The 20600-nt window shown below is 60.7% G+C and overlaps 2 protein-coding genes across 7 annotated transcripts in view; both read left to right on the forward strand.

The window, feature by feature from the left end:
* Window positions 1-20600, forward strand: part of EIF3K (eukaryotic translation initiation factor 3 subunit K) — a 142212-nt gene that overhangs the window by 59990 nt on the left and 61622 nt on the right. The gene's annotated exons all lie outside the window — the stretch shown is intronic.
* Window positions 1-20600, forward strand: part of ACTN4 (actinin alpha 4) — a 70854-nt gene that overhangs the window by 44257 nt on the left and 5997 nt on the right. For 3 of the 6 annotated variants that reach the window (XM_006739378.3, XM_006739379.3, XM_006739381.3), the window contains exons 2-14: window positions 25-139; window positions 379-498; window positions 3639-3725; window positions 4766-4853; window positions 5354-5432; window positions 6494-6575; window positions 7341-7426; window positions 11627-11719; window positions 13470-13700; window positions 14200-14347; window positions 17686-17836; window positions 20154-20262; window positions 20428-20568. In XM_006739378.3, coding sequence (XP_006739441.1) covers window positions 25-139; window positions 379-498; window positions 3639-3725; window positions 4766-4853; window positions 5354-5432; window positions 6494-6575; window positions 7341-7426; window positions 11627-11719; window positions 13470-13700; window positions 14200-14347; window positions 17686-17836; window positions 20154-20262; window positions 20428-20568 — 1530 coding nt within the window. Of the gene's footprint in view, window positions 1-24; window positions 140-378; window positions 499-3638; window positions 3726-4765; window positions 4854-5353; window positions 5433-6493; window positions 6576-7340; window positions 7427-8429; window positions 8516-11626; window positions 11720-13469; window positions 13701-14199; window positions 14348-17685; window positions 17837-20153; window positions 20263-20427; window positions 20569-20600 lie in introns of all 6 variants that reach the window. The other 3 variants (XM_031034587.2, XM_081806848.1, XM_006739380.3) reach the window with 1 other exon arrangement.

A 20600-nucleotide genomic window follows, 5' to 3' on the forward strand; every position in this document is an offset into this window, starting at 1 on the left:
AGGCCTCTCTGTCACGTTCCCCAGACATTCACAGCCTGGTGCAACTCCCACCTTCGGAAGGCCGGCACGCAGATCGAGAACATCGACGAGGACTTTCGAGATGGGCTCAAGCTCATGCTCCTTCTGGAGGTCATCTCAGGTGAGGCCCCTTTCCACCACAGGACAACCCACACCTGGAACAAGTGGGCTGTCGCAGGTCCTGGGGACACGGCTCACCCCAGCGGTCCTGTGCCTGCTAGGGGGAGCGTGAGGCTTGAGTGACGGCAGCGTGTCTGGGCGCTGGCCTGGAGGCGGCTTGGGGGGCAGAGCACCGTGGCGGCCAGTTCTGGAGAGCAGTGGGGTCACTAAAGCTTCTCTTTCTCGGTGTGTGACTCTCAGGAGAGCGGTTACCTAAGCCGGAGCGGGGCAAGATGAGAGTGCACAAAATCAACAATGTAAACAAAGCCCTGGACTTCATCGCCAGCAAAGGAGTCAAGCTGGTCTCCATCGGGGCGGAAGGTGAGCTCGGATGGGGTGGCTCGGTTCCTGACCTGTAGGCTCTGAGCCCCGAGCTCTGTGTTCGAACAGAACTTGCGTGGGTGGCAGAGAGAGCACTTGGGGGTGTGTAAAGCTCCAATGTGTATCTGCAGTGACCACAGTGACTGTCTTCTCGATGTGATCATTGAACCCACGACTCTCCCCACCCCCCACCTGCAGAATAATCCATCCAGGACTCGGGAATCCATGCCCCCTGTCATGTAGGGCAGGCCTCTTCTGCATGGGAGGAATGGCTTTGACTTGGACCCTGGATACCCTCACTTGCCCTCCTTGAGCTGGGCCCCAGAGACACCGACAGACACGTGGCCAGGCATTTCTCTCTGCCTGGAGCACCTTGGCCCTTTGGTCCTGCCTGGTATCTGTGGGCAGGAGGGAATGCAGAGAAGAGAAGGACATTCGAGGCCCAGTGTCGGGGCTCTGGGGTGGAGGGTGCAAGTCCAAAGGTCAGTGACGAGACCTTGCTGGCCACACGGCCCAAGGGAGTTTGGCCTCTGACTGGATCCCCAGGACCCTCTGTGCCCCGTGGGGATGCCCAAGACCGCGATCCTTCATTCTAGATCCTCCCCCTAGAGCAACAACATGCTGTCCCTCCAGCAGCCAGCTCATCTTGAGCTCACAGCGCTTTTGGAGATGAGGCGAGGCCTGATGGAGCCCAGAAGCTCCCCATCAGCCCGCGCTCACAGTTCAGCTCATTAGAGCAGGATTTCCTACACCCTGACATCCATGTTGTCCCAGCTTTTAGAAAAACAAAGACAACTAATTGCCGTTAATGACCGGGCTCTGAGAGTTTGGCCAGGACTCTAGGCCAGAGTGTGTGTGCTGAGTTCCAAGGCTCTGCCCCCGCCCGGGACCTCTCCGGGAGGGGTGCCAAACGTCACATGCCCTGGTTGAGGTGGTTGGTGTTTGTTTAAAAAAAAACCAAAACACCAAAAATCAGTTGGGTCCTCAAGTTTTCTGTCCTTACATGTATCTTTCATCCTGGCTCTGCACCATCTTTCGGCCTCTCTCAGCAGCATTTATTTTGCTCAAATGCTCGCCTGTAAATACAGAAGGGGTTAGAGGAGAGACCCGGTGGCACTCATCAGTTTTCATTTGAAGAAAAACTCCATCTAGAGATGTTCTCTCTTCATGCCCAACTTGGTTCACTCCCAGTCCCTGTGACCGCTGGGCCCTGGGACGAAGCTGGAAGGCAGCCCACTGGAGGCGACCCAGGGGCTCCAGAATACCTGAAAGCCTAGCCCCCCGCCCCGCCCCCTTCGCCCTACCCTCCTCGCTGTCTGGGCCGTAGCGGAAACCTGGCTTCCTCGTAGGGGCACAGCTGTGGGTCCGAGAAGCAGCTGGTGCAAGTGTCATGAGAGAAGCTGTCTCTCCCCCGCCCCCCTCACAGGAGCTCCCTAAGCCCCCCATGACCAGCTTCCTTGTGCAGCCAGCCGGGTAAGGGAGCCGCGGCCTCCTCCCCAGACCGTATCCGTCCCCCCGCTCTGGAGTCCCCGGCGCTTGGGAGGAACATAGATTTCCTGACTGGATGGCTGCCCTTGCCCTGGGCTCGGAAGACTCGGCCTGGTTTCCGGGTCTGGGCTTCTTAGCCCTGGGAAAGGGCCTGACAGACATTGTGTCCTTCTTCCCCTGCCTCCAGCCAGCCGACTATGCACGTTTCCTTCTCCTGACACTCTAAAGCCGAAAGCTGCCCTCTCCATCAGCCCGCATGGCTTGGCTGTGGGGAGCGTCTCCGTGGTGGCTGACAAGCGCCCACCTTTCCCTCCCGAGCGTGCCCTTGGGGAAGGTTCGGCCCCCTCCTCTGGGTGACTGCTCTGCCTCCTGTCCAAATCAAGCCCATTCTAGAGTGTCCTGTTCTCGAGGGTCAGTGGGCGGAGTCTCTCCCCGCACCTGCTGTGCTGAGATCTCGGGGGGCAGGGGGAGCAGAAGGCTTTCAGAGGACTGCCGTGGCCCGTTTGGCCGGCGGACTCAGGGATGAGGCCGCTTGCCCTCACTTCTCTTATTCAGCATGAGACACATGGTGCCCTGAGTGTTGCAGAGAAGACTTCTCTCTAAGCCCCCAGAGCTGAAGAATGTGTGGTGCAGGCCCTTCTCTCTCACTCCCAGAAGTTGGAGACCATAGCGGGTTTTTGGTTAGTTAAGGAAGTGTGTGCCTTACCAGCTGGGCCTGCGTCCCTGCTGTCCCTGTCCTGCAGCCTCGTAGCTTCCACAAGGGCGGGGGCTGGGGACACAGCGGTGCTCACGAAGGCAGGCCGCGAGCAAGGAAACCAGCACACGCGTGGTTACAAATGGTGGTCAGTGTGTGAGGGGGAGAGCGGGCTGCCGGGGAGAGGCACCGGGCCAGCCCCTGCAGATGGGCGGTGGGGGAAGCCATCCCGGGAGAGGTGACGGCAGAGGCTTCCAGGTTGGGAAGGACGGCCATCTGAGGGAAGGGCCGAGGGGTGCACTTCGTGGGCAGACAGAAGGTGTGAGGTCCTTCCAGCAAGGAGGAACCTGGCTTGCCAAAGGGACCCAGCCAGAGTGTGCTGGGGAGCGAGGGGCTGGGTCCCCCAGGGCGGGGCTCGTGAGTGGGATTCGGGAGCGCAGGTTTCGTCTGAGATGTGGGAGGGCTAAAGCAGGCGAGCGGCACACATCTGATGCATCTTTTAATGTGAGCGCCCTGGCAGCTGGGTGCAGGTGGGTTGCACGGGGCAGAGGCGGCAGGGTGTCAAGCTCGGGGGGCGACCACAGTGGCCCGGACAAGGGTGGAGGGAGGCGGACAAGATTGTCAACAGACAGCAGCACAGCACGGCGGGGAGACGTGCCCGTAATAGCGTGAGGGAGGCGCAGGCCGACGGCTGGGAAGGCCAGCCCCACGCCGGGGACGGGCCTCAGGGAGGAGCGGGCTTGAGCTGGCCAGGTGGGAAGAGGCCCGCAGGTGCCAGGCGGCAGAAGGCTCTGGGGACAGTGCATCCCAGCATTCAGGCGACATCTCCCAGCAAGGGTGGCCCACAGGCCTGGGTAGCTCCCGTCGGACGATCAGAGCTCATCTCTACACAGAGCCAGCAGGAGTCCCCTCTGGTTTTAACAACCTTCTCATCCTCTGCCCCCTTCTCTGCATGCAGAGATTGTGGACGGCAATGCAAAGATGACCTTGGGAATGATCTGGACCATCATCCTCAGGTTCGCCATCCAGGACATCTCTGTGGAAGGTGAGAGCCTGCGAACTGGCAGAGGACAGCCTTTCTTCCCCGCCCTGCTTCCACCCGGGTTGGGGCGAGTTAGATTACAATGTTGGGGTTTTGTCTTCCTGCTTGAGGCTCTGCCCTGTTTCCCAGCATCCCTCCCAGGGCCCGGCCCTGTGCAAGAGTGGTTAGTGAGTTGCTGGCCCAGGCTGCAGGTGAGGGGGGCCCTAGCAGCTGCCCAGCTCTGGTATCCACCCAGAACCTTCAGCTCCCGTGGTCTCCATCTCCGTGGACCCTCACCCGATCCTCGTCAAATGGGCACGATTGGCCCCATTTTACAGTCGAGGAATCTGAGTCACAGAGCAAAGTAGTGACGGAGTCAGGCTGGCCTGGTTCTCCCGCGCATCAGTACCTATGTGTTTCCGCTGGACACCCCCACCCTCCGACCTTCGCCTCCATGACCCGAGGGCCAGTCCAGGCCAGCCAGGAGTGAGCTGCTTCACTTCCCCTCCAAACACTTGGGTGTGCCAGCACGCGGCGGGGATTCCTGCAGTAGGCCACAGCAGTGACCGGCACAGACGTTTCCCCTGCCCCCAGCACCCCCACACTGTCCCTGGGGAACAGACAACCTGGGCCCTTCCCACTCCACTTCGCTGAGGCCACCGCCGAGCGGGCCGGGCCCGGCACTCCTGACCCTCTGCTGATTCTTCACTGTTCAGGAGAGGCCGAGGCCAGCGTCAGGGGCTTGTTTGGCCGTGTGTTCTGGCAGATAAAGGCATAGGCTGTGTGGTCAGAAGCATGGCGTGGTCGCAGGTCCTGGTGCGGCCCTGGCACTGTCACTTCCCGGGAGGACCCTGGGCAGGTGGCGTCTCAGGGCTGTGCGTGTGTGTGGGCCGGTGCTCAGGACCAGCGGACGCCTGCGGCATCTGGAGCAGGAGCAGCTCTTACTCCCAGCTGTGCTGCCCTCCGTCCGACTCCTGTGCTCGAGCCCAGAGGATCACGGCCTGGGGCTGGGTGCTCAGCGTTGGGCTTTGATCCCGTGCTCATCGCCCTCGTGTGTTCCTCAGAGACCTCTGCCAAGGAAGGGCTACTCCTGTGGTGTCAGAGGAAGACTGCCCCGTATAAGAACGTCAACGTGCAGAACTTCCACATCAGGTGAGCGCCCGGCCAGAGTGCCGCAGCCTGTCTCCTTCCCTCGCTGCCCCGAGGCGGAAGGCCCGCAATGGGCCCGTCTCCCTCTGCCGCAGGCTGTCCCGTTCAGGGGGGTCACGCTGTCCCAGAGGCCAGCCCTCGATCATAAAGGACTTGACACGTGTCAGGGGCTGGTTGAAGTGTTGACAAGTATTCCCTCCTTTAATCCTCACAACCCCCCAGTAGGCCGTAGGTACTGTTACTACCCCATTTTACAGACACGGAAACTGAGAGAGCAGGAGGTGATGAGACTTGCCCAAGGTCACGCTGACAGCAAGTGAGAGCCAGGATTTCACCGCAGTCCGTCCACCTCCAGCCGCTCCGCTCTGCTGTCTGCGTGCAGTGCCCGGCACACCCCCTACCCCGATAAATGGGAATTAGTCCTTCCCGTGGGCGTCCGGGCCACCAGCGCTCGTTGGATGGTGAGAGGGCCCTCCCGTTCACCTTCTCCTTTCCATCCCCAGCTGGAAGGACGGTCTTGCCTTCAATGCACTGATCCACCGGCACCGACCAGAGCTGATCGAGTATGACAAGCTGAGAAAGGTTTGCCTCTTGCTCTTGCCCTCAGTGGCCCAGAGATCCACAGAGTCTGACCCTGCCCCTGATGCTGGGTCACCTCCCCCAAGCCCGTCCATAGCTGGCGTCCTCAGCTGGATTCTGCGCTCAGATAGGCAGGCTAGGCTCCGTGGCTGGTTCTGACCTCCCTCACTCCCCTTGGGGACTGTCCCCTTCTCCCTTTATGGGCATTGCAACTGCCCACGGTTATTTTAGGGCCTGGCCAGCCATGCCTTCCAGCTCCCCTACCTTAACCTTTTAGCTTCTAGAAGCATTTTCTCTCCACCTAACGGAGAAGAGGGGTAAGGAATTCCAGACCATCACCACTGGCAGGTGTTTCCCGTGTAGGGGGAACTGTTCTGATTATGCCTGTACAAAGCTTGCGGTCCTGTAAGACCAAGTCCCTGCCCTCTAGGAGCTCCCAGCCAGTGGAGAAGGCAGGATAATGTGTCCGGAGCAAACCTGCCCCACAAGGCCATGCACGTGCACTCAGGCTGAATGGGGGTGGGAAGGGGATAGGGCCAGACGAGTCGGAGGATGGATCATGCACCTGAGCTGGCATGGTCGGGGAAGGGCCCCTGGGGGGGGTGGGGCACAAGCCTGCACTTGACCTGTTTAAGCCCCACTGAGCAATCGGATTGGGCTCTAGCTGGACATGGACTAAGGCACATGAGGGAGGGTCTTGAATTCTGTGGACAGTGGGGAAACAGTGTGAAGGGATGCTTTGGGAAGGCTAGACCTCAGAAGCTCTCGGTTTACCCCCTCCCCGTCACCCCCCCGCCCCCCAGTGCCTGGTCTGGACCCCACTTTCCAGGTTTCAGGACGGAGGTCTTAATCTGGGGTCTGGAGGGCTGGAAAGTGTAAGAAAAGAGCCCAGCCGCATTTTCTCAGGAGAAAAAGTCGACAGTTTGCCCCATGAAGATTTCCAGAGGCCTTCCTTTGGGTGGGAATCAACTATCTGGGTGTCCCCACCGCAGCACAGGGGCCTGAGAACTGCCTGAAGAACGCTTTCCGGTCCTGCCCCTGACAGTTCTTCCTCTTTCCCCCAGGATGACCCTGTCACCAACCTGAACAATGCCTTCGAAGTGGCCGAGAAATACCTAGACATCCCCAAGATGTTGGATGCGGAGGGTAAGTACATCCCTTTTGTTCCGTCACCGCCCTGTTCTGCGGGCAAGTCTTGCGGTAACTTGAGGGAGCTGGCCGTGCCAGTGAGAAGGCTGAATGAAGCTGGTCGAACCAGGGACAGCGGTCCTGCCCCTGAGCCAGAGTGGGAGCAGCCTGAGCAGACGAGGCAGGCTCAGGGAGGGATGGGCAAGCCGGGAAAGGAGGGCCTTGAAGAAGATGGGTTCTGGGGGCCGCATAAGTGTCCCGCCAGAGCCCTGCCTGAGTCCTGCCCGAGTCCTGCCCCTCTCTCAGGGTGGGCAGGCCAGGTGGCCAGGGAGGGCTGGCTCCTGCAGACAGCCAAGGCGGCTGCCTTCCCTGCTTGCCCCAGGCTCAGAGTCTGGAGCCCATAAAAGGGGAGTGTTTGTTTTTTCCTTTTCCGGCTTTGCTCCATTTCCCAGCCGTGCACTGCCCCCAACCAGGACCCATGGCTCTGGCCTCTGGTGGCCCCTGGGGCTGACTGTTCAGCAGCCCCTTGAGGCCATTCTCAGAAAGAGGAAGTGGCCTCATTCTAATCCAGTTCCCACAGCCTTGGCCTTTCTAGAGACCACAGGGGATGGAGGGGCCGAGGGTGTGGACAAGCCCACTGGAGTCACCAGGGGTCACTGAATCCATTCTGAGGGTCCTTCTCCTGGGATGCCTGTGGCCTTGGGAGACTTTGGATCCCAGTGAGCGACCCCCCCCCCCGCCCGCCCCTACTTGGGCGGTTTAACCCTTGTCGTTCACTTACAGACATCGTGAACACGGCCCGGCCCGACGAGAAGGCCATAATGACCTATGTGTCCAGCTTCTACCATGCCTTTTCGGGAGCGCAGAAGGTACCGGGCAGGGCCAGGCAGGCCCACCTCGCCGCCACTGCCCAATGCCGCTGCTGCCTCTCGCCTCCCACGCTCACCTCATTTCTCTTGCAGACGGCAGTGGCCTCTCTCCGACTGGAAGCCGCCCCCCCCGACTCCAGGCGGCCCTGCCCATGTTGTAGTCTTTGCTCACGGTGTCTGTTGAGTGCCCAGTCTGGGCCAGACTCTGTTCTAGGCATGGGGCATACAGTAGGGACTAAGGCAGGATCCCTGATCTCATGGAGCTGACATGCCAGTGGGCGAGACAGGCGACAGGCGTGGCCACAGATCAAGTTGTTTCACGTGGTGACGAGCACAGTAGAGAACATGGGGCAGGATGGTGGGGGACAGATGCCGGGTGCTGCTTCAGCTGGGGGCTGCGGCGGGAGACTTCCTGCAGGCACCTGCCGTGATGAGCAGGAGCTGCTGGATGAAGATGAGTAGGGACAGCGTCCCAGGCAGATGGTAGAGCAAGGTGCAAAGGTCTGGCAGCAGAAATGAGCTTGGCATATTCAAGGAATAGCCGAGAGAAGAAAAATGAGGTTGGAGATGGTAACAGGGCCAAGATGTGTAGAATCACAGTAGTGAGGGATCAGGGGTTCTATTCTCAGGGCCCCTGGAGACCATTTGGCGGTCTGTCTTGGGGTGGTAGCTGGTTACGTAAGACATGATCTCACTGATGTTTTCAGAAAGATTGGTTAGCCTTTACCCTTCGGGCCCTGCACGAGGCTTCCTCTCCAAAGCCAGTAGCCAGTGTCCGAGAGCCAGCTCTGGTTAGAAGAGGGACCCACTGATTTGGACTTGCCCCTTTGCCCTACAAAACCCCCGCGAAACGTGCCCACGCCGCCGGAGCCGGGGTTTGGCTTCCAGTCCAGAGCAAGCGCTATTCCTCCCGCATGAGCCTCGGGCCCGGCCCCGGCCGCCCTCCCTGCAGCTGTCACTCTCTCCTGCCTCTCTCTCTCTCTTTCTCTCTCTCTCTGCGCAGATATTGTAGGCACTCTGAGGCCAGATGAGAAAGCCATCATGACTTACGTGTCCTGCTTCTACCACGCTTTCTCGGGGGCTCAAAAGGTGAGCTGGGGCGGGAGCGCCCCTCTCTTCTGTGGCTGGAGCCGTGCCCTCGCTCCCCCTCATGTCCCCGCCACCCATTTGTGGTTGGGGCCCTGGCCAGGCCACCCCGCAGGCCTCCCCGGCGTGAGGATGGACGGTTCTCGTGACCTCCCGGTGCCAGCACACCACGGATATCCTCTGTGAACGCAGCCCACCCCGTGAGGACGGTGGTGGTGTCCCGGTGTCTCAGAGCTGCACTGGGCACCTGTGCTCCTGGCCGCTGGTCACCCCGCCCTTCTTCCTGTGACCCGCGCCTGGCCGCTTGCCCGCTGGCCTGGCTGCGTGCTCTCACTGGGGAGCACTGGCCTTTCCTGCCCTCTTCACGGCTCCTTCCCCTCCCGGACGCCGCAGGAAAGCAGGTTCAATCCTCTCTGGGCCTGCACCTGCCGACCCCGCCCATGCAGCCTGCCGGGCCCCCATCCCCAGCAGGGCCGCGGACACAGCTCACTCAGGGATGTCTGTGCCCAGTGGCAGTGGTCTGCTTCCACGAGAAGGCGCTCGGCTGGCCCTGGGGAGAGAGACCCTGCCTGGAGGCCTGCGCACCTTTGTCCCCTCCACCTGCCTCCCGGTCTCTTGGGCAGCAGTGTAACTCCCAGTGACTTGATTGCATGTCACCAGTTAGAAGTGGGCAAGGCAGGGCAGGAGAAACAAGCTCTCGTTAATTGAGCACTTACTACATGCTGGGCAGTCCTCCAACGAGTCCACGTGCACAGGTTCGAGGACAGTCCCGGACACGCCCCAGGAGGGTGGGTGCCGTTACCTTCTTGTGACAAAGGAGGAAACCAGAGTTCAGAGAGATGGGGAGCTGTTCCCAGAGTCACAGGACCGGGACTGTGCCTGCTGTCTCCTGTGGAGCACCTTCCTCGGGGCCAGCAGGGGCCCTCTGTTTGCCATCTGCCCTGGTCCCTGCTCTGTCACCTCTCAGCAGTGTGACCTCAGATGAGTCCCTTCCCCTCAGTCTCCCCATCTGTAAAACGGGGATCCTACCCGTTCCTGTCTCAGGATTGTCCCGAGGATGAAATGAACTCAAGTAGGTGAAGGGTTTCGTTTAGAATAGTGCCCAGCCCTGTAAGTGCTCAGTCAGAGATCGGGTGGTCGGAGCGGCCTGCGGGGCGTGCCCTGCCCACCGTGGTCCTTCGAGCCCTGTGGCCTCTCCCCGCCCACCCAGTGCATGGCTGGGGCTTGTGTTTGCAGAGTTCTGCTGGGGCGGGGGGGGGCACAGGCAGGGAGAGCAGGGGTGTGGGGCGGGCAGTGGCGGAAGATTCCTGGACTCAGACCCAACCCAACTAGCAGCACGTTTGCCACTGGACTCACCGCTCCGCAGGCCCAAGCCGGCCTCACTGCCCACCACGTCACCCTCTCCTGCCCAAGCTGCCCTTGTGGGCGTAGCGCTGGCCTCCACCGGGGTGGAGGCTAGGAGGCCTTGAGGGATTTGTGGCAGCAGATAGCGGCAGGAGAGCTCAGGCCAGAGCATTTGGGGGTTTGAGTCAGCTGGGCCCCTCTTGTGAGAGAGGAAGGAAAGGCCAGGCTACTGGGAGCTGCCTGCTCACCAGGGACGTGCCACGCTCAGGGTTCTCTGGCTGTGGGTCCAGCTTCCCCAGCCTGTGTTTACTTCTCAAGGCAGTCCTGCGATGCTTTTATTAGTGCTGCTCTTTGTCCTCAGAGACTCAGTCCAGCGTTTTGGAGGAGTGCTCTCTGGCATTTGTTTTGTTTTATAAGCGCAGGGCGAACTCCAGACCTCGCAGGAAGTATGCCCGTTCTCTCCTGATCGTTTATTTCTGGTCACTAAGCATTTGTTCCTCATTCCTTTGTTTGCTCCTTCATTCATCAACTCCGAGTACCTAAAACCTACCGAGCCCTGAGTGGGGTGCCAGGAATTCAGCAGTGAAGCAGAGCACCTCTGACTAGCAGCTCCCGCCTTCACGGGTAGATCTGAGCACGGGGTGCCTGTTGTCTCTCCAAGTCAGGGGTCAGGGACTGACCTCCGCGACACCCCCACCCCCCAAGCTGGGACCTTAGTTCTGCTTCCGGCACTCACTTGGCCGAGGCCCTCATGAGCCTCATCTCTGAGGAGCAGTGCCTGAGCCGTCGGTGCGTGCCCTGCAGTGTAATGCGCGGTGTGTGCGCGTGTGTGCGCACACCAGTCCCAGCCGGCCCCCCCTCACCTCCCCGCCTGGCCCAGAAGCAGCGTGTGGATGGGAGCGGCTGGGCGTCGGTGCCTGTGGCCAGTGGGTCTGGAGCCATCCCCAAGCCTCTCTGTTTTCCTTCCCCACCACTCCGTAGACCCTCCTCACTCTTTCTGTTCCTGTTCTGTTGCCGTTTCAACTTCTCCTCTTGGACCCTTTCTGTGCTTCCTGAAAGGTACCTGGCCTCTCCTCTCCCCGTGTGGCACCCCCTCGCTCTCCTTCTTCTCCACTCCTTGCATTTCCCCCCAGCAGGACAAGGCAGCACATTGTCCCGTAGTTCTGAGCAGAGACTGGTCACAGTCTCCACCGCTGCCTTCTGCCCCGTGGATTGTGACTTCTGCCCAATGAACCTTCCACACCCACCTCCGAAGGGAGGATTAAGAAGGGGACACGTGTGCTTTGCGGCTGTGCGCAGACTTCTCTGGGGGCACCAGCACCTCCACCTTCTGCCACTGCCCTTTGGCGCTTGGCCTCTCCGCAGCAGACCTTCCCACCTAGGGGGAAACTCCTTCAGGGCTTGGCCCAGCGGAGGACCCCACCCAGCCTCACTCCTCGGCCTTCCTCTCCGTGGGCCTGTTAATCCATTTCCCCCATAGTCCAGGGCTCCCTGACCCCCTTCGGCACCTCCGGGGTCCAGGCCAAGGGGCCCAACCTTCTGGCGGGGGCGGGGGTGGGGTGCCTTAGCAGTAAGCTGTGGGGACGCCGGCAAACCCATCAGGACACAGCTACTCTGTGTGCCATCTTGCTGGAGCTGTGCTTCTCTCCTTCCTTCTTCGGCGAGTGCTGTGTGGGCTGTGGATGGGCCAGCTTTCAGGGGACGAGCCTGTCAGGAGGGAGGGTCACCAGCCCCCAGGCACCCCTGACCGTGGCGCTTCCCCTGCCCCAGGCTGAGACCGCTGCCAACCGGATCTGCAAGGTGCTGGCCGTCAACCAGGAGAATGAGCACCTCATGGAAGATTATGAGAGGCTGGCCAGTGACGTAAGTCTGGTGGCCTCACCGGAGCGGGAGGATTCGGTTGCCTCTGGTTACCCTTGGCCGAAGGTCATGTGACACTTGCAGAGGGCGGGCAGGTTCGGTGGGGACCCTTCCTAGATAAGGGTATAAGGTTGCAGACTGGAGTGTGGCCAAGCTAGCGTGTGACCTTTCCAGGCTAGTTTCACAAGGCTAAGGGTCAGACCCGCGGTGTCACCATGCTCCCTGGCCCCTGCGGTCTTGAGCTCGGGTTCCTACAGAGGTACTCAAGGACAGTTTCCCGAACACCCCACCCCGTCAGACTTATTGGGGGAGGTTTTTAAAAACCTGCCATGCCCTCCGCACGGGCTGCCTGGCTTTGTGGGATGGAGGGAGACCCTGGAACTGAGCCGGTGACAGGACTATGGTTCGTCACGGCGGTCCCTACGCCTACACTTCTTGAGCCGGATCTGCTGTCTCCACAGCAGCCCTGGGCAGAGGGAACGCGCATCACCCCTTTTCTGAGTGGGGAAACTGAGACCCAGAGGGTCAGGCACCAGGCGCGCGAGTAGAACACAGAGCTGGGCTTCAAACCCAGACAGCCCCACTCCAGAGCCTGAACCTGGAAAGTCCACTGGGAACGTGGGTGTTTAGTACATCTCTTCTGGATTCCCTCCTTTATTTTAAAAACTTCTATTTGGGGGAAAAAAAAAAAAAAGGTTGACGCTCCCGGAGAGCAGTAGTTTGACCGCTCTTTGAGACTGGTGGTTCCCAGACTTCGGAATGTCATGAACCAGGAATATTTGGGAAAGTAGTTGACAGCCAACCTATAGTGACAAGTTAAGGATATTTTTAAAAGAAAAAGCTTGCAGGGCACCTGGTTGGCTCAGTCATTGAGGCATATGACTCTTGATCTTGGGGTTGTGAGTTCGAGTCCCACGTTGGGGGTAGAGACTACTTAAAAATTGTCAAAAATTAAAAAGCTTCCATCTATTACCACCATCCACCATCTTTTCTAACACCAAGAAAAAGTTAAAAGGTTCTCTTTTGGAACCCCATTGCTTCCTAGGAAAGGGCCACTGGCACCATGCATCAAGATGTAAAGGCGCATAGATACCTTTTTGCTTGGTTTTCCCATTTTGCCAGAGTTTGGCATTTGGGAACCACTTCTTCAAGCATATCTATGCTGGACAAGAACTGATTTTCCTTTCCAAGGATTGTTCTAGAATGTCCAGTTCATTTGTTTGTATCTGTCCTCTATCACAGATATGAGTGGCTCATAAAAATAGCACTTTTCCCCCCAATTTTACTGTCAAACTGTTTCCATCCCAGGCCCTGTGCCTGGCATGCTGGCTGCGTTAGAATGAGCCCGGCATGCTGTGGGCTCTGCCCTGGAGGTGCTTACGGCCCTTGAACAAGGAAGCAGTGAGCTGTCTCTCTCAGTGCCAAGCTCAGTGAACATGGCAACGGGGGGGGGTCGTGTGGTGGGATATGATGGGAGGGGTGCTAGAGTTGAGACCGCCTCGCTTCGATATGAAAAGGAGGCCCGGGAGCAAAGGCATGAACAGGAAATAACCAGAGAACAGCACAGTGGTTCGGAGGGGTGCACATATCCCCGTAGTTCCCAGCCATAGGATCCCAGTGGGCATCCTGGAGAAGTCAGGCTGGGGAGCAGGGGTGATCCCGGGGAGCGGGGAGGCTGGAAAACCCATATCCCTCGTGCCCGTGAGCGGGGCCAGGCCCCCCCAGCACCCTGAGGCTTCTGCTGGGCCTGCAGCTCCTGGAGTGGATCCGGCGCACCATCCCCTGGCTGGAGGATCGGGTGCCGCAGAAGACCATCCAGGAGATGCAGCAGAAGCTGGAGGACTTCCGGGACTACCGGCGCGTCCACAAGCCGCCCAAGGTGCAGGAGAAGTGCCAGCTGGAGATCAACTTCAACACGCTGCAGACGAAGCTGCGCCTCAGCAACCGGCCCGCCTTCATGCCCTCCGAGGGCAAGATGGTCTCGGTGAGTGCCCGCGGCCAGGCGGCCAGGGCCCGGGACGTGTGGCCCGACTCCCCAGCCAGCCTGTGGGGGGAGGGGTGGTAGCAGGTACGCTTGACTCTTCACCACGTTCCTCCCGCCATCACGCCCTAGAATTCTACACCCATCCGCAAACCACACCTTATTTTGTGTGATGTTTAAATCTGGATCCCCATGATTCCAGGACCTCCAGGTGCTCAAGGCCCCTTTTCAGGAGAGGGACGGTCTTCACTGCACGGTCACCTGGCTCCCGTAGCGCTGGCGATGGCGTTCCTTCATTGTCACTTACTCATGTACCGCACAGAATGGATTGCACCTGCCATGTGCTGGGCCCCGTCCAGGCACATGGATCTAGCAGAGCAGGGGCCAGACATGACCCCAGCCGTTTCCACCGCCTGCCTTCTCATCAGTGATCCTCAGGGAGGTATCACCCTGCCGGTGGACCCGGCTCCCCTTTGTGAGCCGGTCGTCTCTGTCCCCGCAGGACATCAACAACGGCTGGCAGCACCTGGAGCAGGCCGAGAAGGGCTACGAGGAGTGGCTGCTGAACGAGATCCGCAGGCTGGAGCGGCTCGACCACCTGGCAGAGAAGTTCCGGCAGAAGGCCTCCATCCACGAGGCCTGGACCGACGGTACGGTCCTCCGGCCCCCTCAGTCTGTTCCTGTCTCGCACACCCGAGCACATGCGTGCCTACACAGCCCCTCCTGTGTCGTTGGGTCTGTTTGTCAGACCCCCTTTCCTGCTGCTTGGGGATGCGTCTGTCAGAAACGTGGCTCTGGGTCCCCCCAGCCCCAGGCAGAAGGAACACTTGGGAGCTGAGCTTCCCCATCTGCTCTAGCCTCCGAGACGACTCACAGGCAGGCCCCTGCAGGGCCGAGGCTGTCCTCCAGGAACGCAGCCGAACCTCATCCCGGTTCCAGCCAGAAGGGAACCCTTGTCCCTCTCCACTCTGCCGTGTCTTCCCCGAGGATGGTGCCCCTGCCAGGTCAAGGCGGCGGGGGTGGTGGGGGGCGCAGGGCAGGCTCTCCCATCCCTGGAAGCCTGTGTTCAGATATGCCGCCCGCCTTCCCACTCCTGTACCCTTTGTGACCATGGACTTGACCCAGGAGAGTCCGTGCTGGATGGGCCTGTGTGCCTGGGCATGGTCCTTACAGGCAAGGCTGGGCAGCCGCCTCCTGGTTCAGCTGCCTGGCCTGCAGATGGTGCTTGCTGACCACCGGCGCCTGCCCCAGGAGCTCTTTCTCCCCTTCAGGGGCCTGGGGCCCCGGCAGGTTGGCTTCTCCCAGAAGGGCAACCAGTGGTGCCTGCTGTTTCTCGGCGGCCCTGCAACTGCCTACTTCCTTCCCATCACGCCCCTGGCCCTCGGTCAGGACCCACACCTTGGCTGAGATTCCAAATCCCGGGGGCGCTGAAAGCCTTCAGAAATGGGCCGGTGCCTGGGAAAGCCACGAGCCAGGACCCCCGCCCACCCACCTGTGGCCGCCTCCTTCCCGACAGTGCCCTGCTGAGTTCCGCCTTCTTGTGGGGCTCAGTGTGGTGTCGTCCTTCCACCCCGCAGTCCCCCACCGGGTCCTCACTGAGCCTCTGGGGGCTCCTGCCGCTGCTGGACAGGCAGCCCCGGCCCAGGCCAGATGCTGAGATCTACCGAGAGGCCCCAGCCCTGCCGGCCTGCCAACATGCCACCTGCGGGATCCGCAGCCCCGGGCCCACGTCCCCCGTGTCCCTGGCTGCAGCGCCGCTCACGGCCGCCCTCGTCACGTTAGTGCAGGTCGCTGTTTTCTGGCACCCGGAGCGACACCCAATCCCTCCTCTGCCGGGGAGAGCGTGTGGATGAGGCGATGAGGAGTCGGCTCAGGAGTGTGCTGGGGCCGGGTGGTGCAGGCACCGCCTCGGCCTTGCAGCAGGATGTCCTTGCTGGAGGCAGCGGGGGGTGCCATTTAGTTCATTTGCTCGTTCATTGGGCTCTTCCCTGAGCCCAGTAGTTTCTGGGGGTGGGGGGCTGGCCCCGGCCCAGGGAGCCTCGTCAGAGCGTTTCTCTCGTCAGAGGGCCTTTGGGTGTGTAAGTGGATTTGCCTGGACTCAGCGGTCTTCTCCTGTCCTTATCTGTGTCCGTCCTTCCACGGACCCTGGGCCTCATCCCTGGGCACTTCCCTTTTTGGGCTTTTGGCCCATGTCGTCAGCTTTTCGGTCCATCACCTGGAGCTGCAGGGGGCCCCGGGGGATGGTGTCCTGAGGCTGAGGAGCGTGGGTGTGATGGTCCCACCGAGTTCTTCCCCTTGGAATGACTGGGGCTGGCCTTCCCCCACAGGCGTTGAGGAGAAGTTGGCTCAGTGGGTAGCCAGGGCCCAACTGGTTCAGCGGCCTCCACAGGCCCCTGCCTCACCCCTGCTGCCCTGCAGGCACTTTGGCATCTGGCCCTACCCTTCATGTCAGCCTGGAGCCCCCAGGCAGGCTTGCCCACTCTTGTTCCCAAGATCTGAAGCTTCTGTCCTCTGAACCACCCAATTATGCAACACAGAAGGACAGACTGACCTCCTGGCCCCTCTACACTCCTGGGATCCCATGCTAGCAGCGTCCTTTCTCTGGAGGGGGTGGGCCCAGAGAGAGGGCTGAGCCACCATCGTTCCGAGCCTCCCTCACCGTCCCCCACAGCTCGCAGGGGCGAGGGTCCGTGTGGATGCTGTGTGGAGGGTTTTGGATTGTCAGGGAGGAAAAATGAAAATGAGCCTCTGCATCCCCACTGTGACTGCCCCTTGGCCTGAATCCAAGGCATCTGTGGCCACGGGCATCTCCTCCTGACTCTCCCCAGGGCCCCCCTTGCCAGCTCCCTTGCTGAACTCTGCTGAGGCAGAGAAGTGGTAACCTACTATTTCGGGTTCCCACACTTGGGAGAAAGCAATTTGGTGAAGGGAATTGCAAGCTTGCCTTTGTGGTTAAGCCTCCTGCCCCAGGGCTGGGGCGGTGGGCCTGTGGAGCCTCTCTCCCAGGCTGCCGCCTCCTGCCCGCCTGTGCCAGGCTCTGTCCTCGGGGTGGCTGAGATGCTCATGGTACTAGCTCCGTGCCCGCCCTGCCTGAGACTTGAGACCAGGCGCTGGCCTCGGCCCCGCTTTACAGATGAGGGAACAGGTGGGGAAAGGCCGCATGCCTCCCCAGGCCCGCAGCTGTTGGTCACATGCTGTGGTGCCAAGCTGAGGAGTGGGTCTCTGAGCTGCCACCCAGGGGTAGCCCCCAAGATGGCTTACCTGAAGCAGAGCACCTTTAGGAGCCAGGGGTCCCAGCCACCTTCGCAGACTGGCCTTTCCCCGCCCTGTTCTCTGCAGTACCTCCCCATGGTTACAAGTCTTCTTGGCGCTTCTGGCCTGGGGTATATAATTAGCCAGGCTCCAGGACTAATAATAGCGTGCCTCTCCTCCTTCAAAGGACCTGACAGTGGGCCCCACCTCAGTGCGTATAGTAGGCCTGTAGGATGGCATAGGACACGGAGGTGTGTGACAGGACCCCACCCCGAGGGAGCCTGGCCCCCCAGTGCCGGGGAGGCAGGCACAAGGGGTTGGGCCCGTGGAAAACTCTGACTGGAACTCTCCCCCTGCGCCCACCCTGCCGAGGCATGGGCTGCAACCCCAGATGCTGGCCCTCCGGGGATGGGTGTCCGCCTTTCCAGCGGTGGCACATTCCAGTCCTTACTGTCCACTGATAGAGGGCTCTAAGTTTAGAACACACAGGTTGAATCGGGATATCGGTCTCAGGCCCCCTAGTCCCACAGTGTCTCCTAGCTCCATCCAGGATATAGTTGGGCTTAGAGATCCCTTGAAAAGGCAAGGAGAAGGGCTCTGGAAATTTCCAGTCTCCATGGCACCGTCCTCGGTGAGGCAGAATGTGGGTCTGAATCCCATTTTCTAGGGTTGGACAGCCCCCTGGACTCCCATCGCGCTGTTGTCTAAACACCTCCTGCCCTCTGCCCACCCCCAGGGAAGGAGGCCATGCTGAAGCACCGGGACTATGAGACAGCCACCCTGTCGGATATCAAAGCCCTCATTCGCAAGCACGAGGCCTTTGAGAGCGACCTGGCCGCGCACCAGGACCGCGTGGAGCAGATCGCCGCGATTGCTCAGGAGCTCAAGTACGTGAGGGGTCGTGGTGCCCCTGCCCAGGGGTGGGGGGTGTCCCGGCCCTCTCCGTCCCCCACCCCCGCGCTGTCTCCTTTCAGATGCCAGGGAGGGGCCTTACAGGATGATCCCTCTTGCCCACTTGGTCTTAACCCCAGATGAGAAACGGAGTGGGACCTCTTTTCTCAGGCAGAAGGGAGGTCTCTGACCCCTTTCCTGATGGCCTTAGGCTGTAGGGGTCCCTGGGGCTCTACCTTTTGCCTGCCACACCAACGAGAGACCCCCTGGCCCCCTGATGTGGGGGGCGGCCTAGCCCCTGCTGCTCCCACCCGCTCCTCCCTGAGGGGATTGGGCTGCACAGAGAGCCCATTGTTCCGCCGGGCCCCTTCCCTCGCTTGCTCAGAATACACTTATTGTGCGAGCTTCCAGGCAGCCGGCTTCTTCGCCCTCCCTTTCCCGCCCCAGTCAGATAAACTCGCGCACACAGTTAGTACACCGAACCTCCAGAGCCGGGGAATGGGGCCTTATTCCGCCAGCACAGTGGCCAGCAGCAGGGAGGGCCCAGGGAGTGGGAGGCCTAGGCCATTACTTCATGGAAAATCCACAGGGCCTGGAGGGGCGGCATGGCTCCCAAAATAGCCGTCTGCTCAAAAATAGGATACTTGGCTGGAGCTGCCCTTTCCACAGACACCCCCCACCCTGCCAGTCATCCCTAAAGTTCTGCTTGTTTCTACAAGGCTGGGGCCCAGCTGCAGTGCCTGGTGGAGCTCCACGCCAGGCAGGGCCGTTCTCCTCCCTGACTCCCTCCCTCTGCACTGCCCAGTCACTTTGGGGGTTTCCATTTGCTCAGCCAGAGGCCGAAGTGCTCAACTGCTTACCCGGGGGACCTCCCGGTCATGGGAAGACATTGTCCCTTGGGGTCTCGCATCCTCTTGTAGGCTTGAGCCTCAGGGCCTGGCACGCCCAGGTGGAGCAGAGTGAGGTCACACGCGCAGGTGTCCCTGAGCGGCTGTGGGAGGTGGGATGTGGGCATGGCCTGCCACTGACAGGCGAGCCCCTGGACGCTGATAGGAGACAGGCTTGGGGTAGGTCCTCGGCCAGCCTGCCGCCCAGGCACCGGGAACAGACGTGGGGCACCCGCTCTCTCGGGTGAGAGCAGGTGGCTGCTGAGGCAGCTTTTCTGGACAGTGGTACTGCAGGAGGAAGGAAGGGTGGTTTGGGGGTGCATTCTGTTCCCCCAAAGATGAGTCAGAGGGCCAGGTGCTGGCCAGGATGAGCCTGAGGAGAGAGCCCGGCCGAGCGCTGGTGAAGAGCAGCAACAAGCGCTCAGAGCACTCAGTGCTGCGCACATACTGGCTCCTTTAACCACCCGGCAACCCCACGCTAAGGAAGGGGAACTGTGGCTCCGGGCGGCCGAGGGGCTTGCCCACGGTCACACTGCCCGCTGGGGGGCAGCTGAGCCAGGAATGCAGCTCAGGCTGCGCGGCCCCTCTGTAGAGCCCAGCCATGGTCCCCGGCCCCATCCCCCATGTCCTGTTCCTCCCAGACTTGTTCCCTGCTCCCCATCCCTCCCCAGGCCCCCAAGGTTCCGCCTGTACCTCGACTCCCTGGAAACCTCCTGCTAAGAGAATCCAATGTCTGGAGCCCAGGAGGAAGGAATCCTGGGCCAGGCGGGAGGAAAGTAGGGGCGGGAGGCATGAGGGCCCAGGAACCACTGCATCAGCCCACTTCTTTCTTAGATGTAGTATTAATTGCTTAGAATGACATTGCGGGTTCGCTACTCATTTTTTCTTTGTTTATTAAAATAAATCCTTTTAATCACTGTTGGTGCATTTATGCACTGAGGCCCCAGGACTGCTCTCAGCACTTCACGTGCACTCAGTAACTGGATCTCCAGAATAACCCCACGCCTGTTTCACAGAGGGGAAAACCGAGGTCTCCAGAATAGGGAATTCACGCAGCTGGGGTCACACGAGTACAGAATCAAAGAGTCGGGATTCAGGCCGAGGGAACTTGGCCCAGGAGCCCATTGTTTAGCCAGCGTGCTCTGCTGGACCCTGGGGTGACAAAAGCAGTCCAGACACAGGCACGGTTGGGGGCTGCACTGGGGGGGTCCCTGCGTTCGCATGTCGTGACAGCGATTCTCACAGCTAGTCAGCACGGACCCCCCCCTGCCCCTCTGTGACCCCTCTGTCTGCATTCCTCCTGCCTTGGGGAGGGCGTGGGTTTGGGGGGGTAGTGATGGAGGACTGGTGACCTGGCACCAGGGGCCAGGGGGACCCAGCCTGCCCGCCCGCCGCCGGGTCTCATCGCCACGTGCCCCGCCCGCAGTGAGCTGGACTACTATGACTCGCACAACGTCAACACCCGCTGCCAGAAGATCTGCGACCAGTGGGATGCCCTTGGCTCTCTGACCCAGAGTCGCAGGGAAGCTCTGGAGGTGAGGGGGGGTGACGTCACCCGCGGAGCCCTGTGCCCCTGGGGGCCGGTGGGGGGCGGGTGACACCGGGAGCCCCCGGCTTCCCCCGACCCAGCCCCGGACCGCCAACCACCTGCTTGCCGACTGACCTTCCCGCTCGGTCCCGTCCCTGCCCACACGCACCAGAAAACGGAGAAGCAGCTGGAGACCATCGACCAGCTGCACCTGGAGTATGCCAAGCGGGCGGCGCCCTTCAACAACTGGATGGAGAGCGCCATGGAGGACCTCCAGGACATGTTCATCGTCCACACCATCGAGGAGATCGAGGTCCGCTCCCACCCGCGCCGCCTGTGGGACCT

This window comes from Leptonychotes weddellii, chromosome 16 (assembly GCF_054177405.1).
Source record: "Leptonychotes weddellii isolate Sample4059 chromosome 16, ASM5417740v2, whole genome shotgun sequence".
Taxonomy (NCBI): domain Eukaryota; kingdom Metazoa; phylum Chordata; class Mammalia; order Carnivora; family Phocidae; genus Leptonychotes; species Leptonychotes weddellii.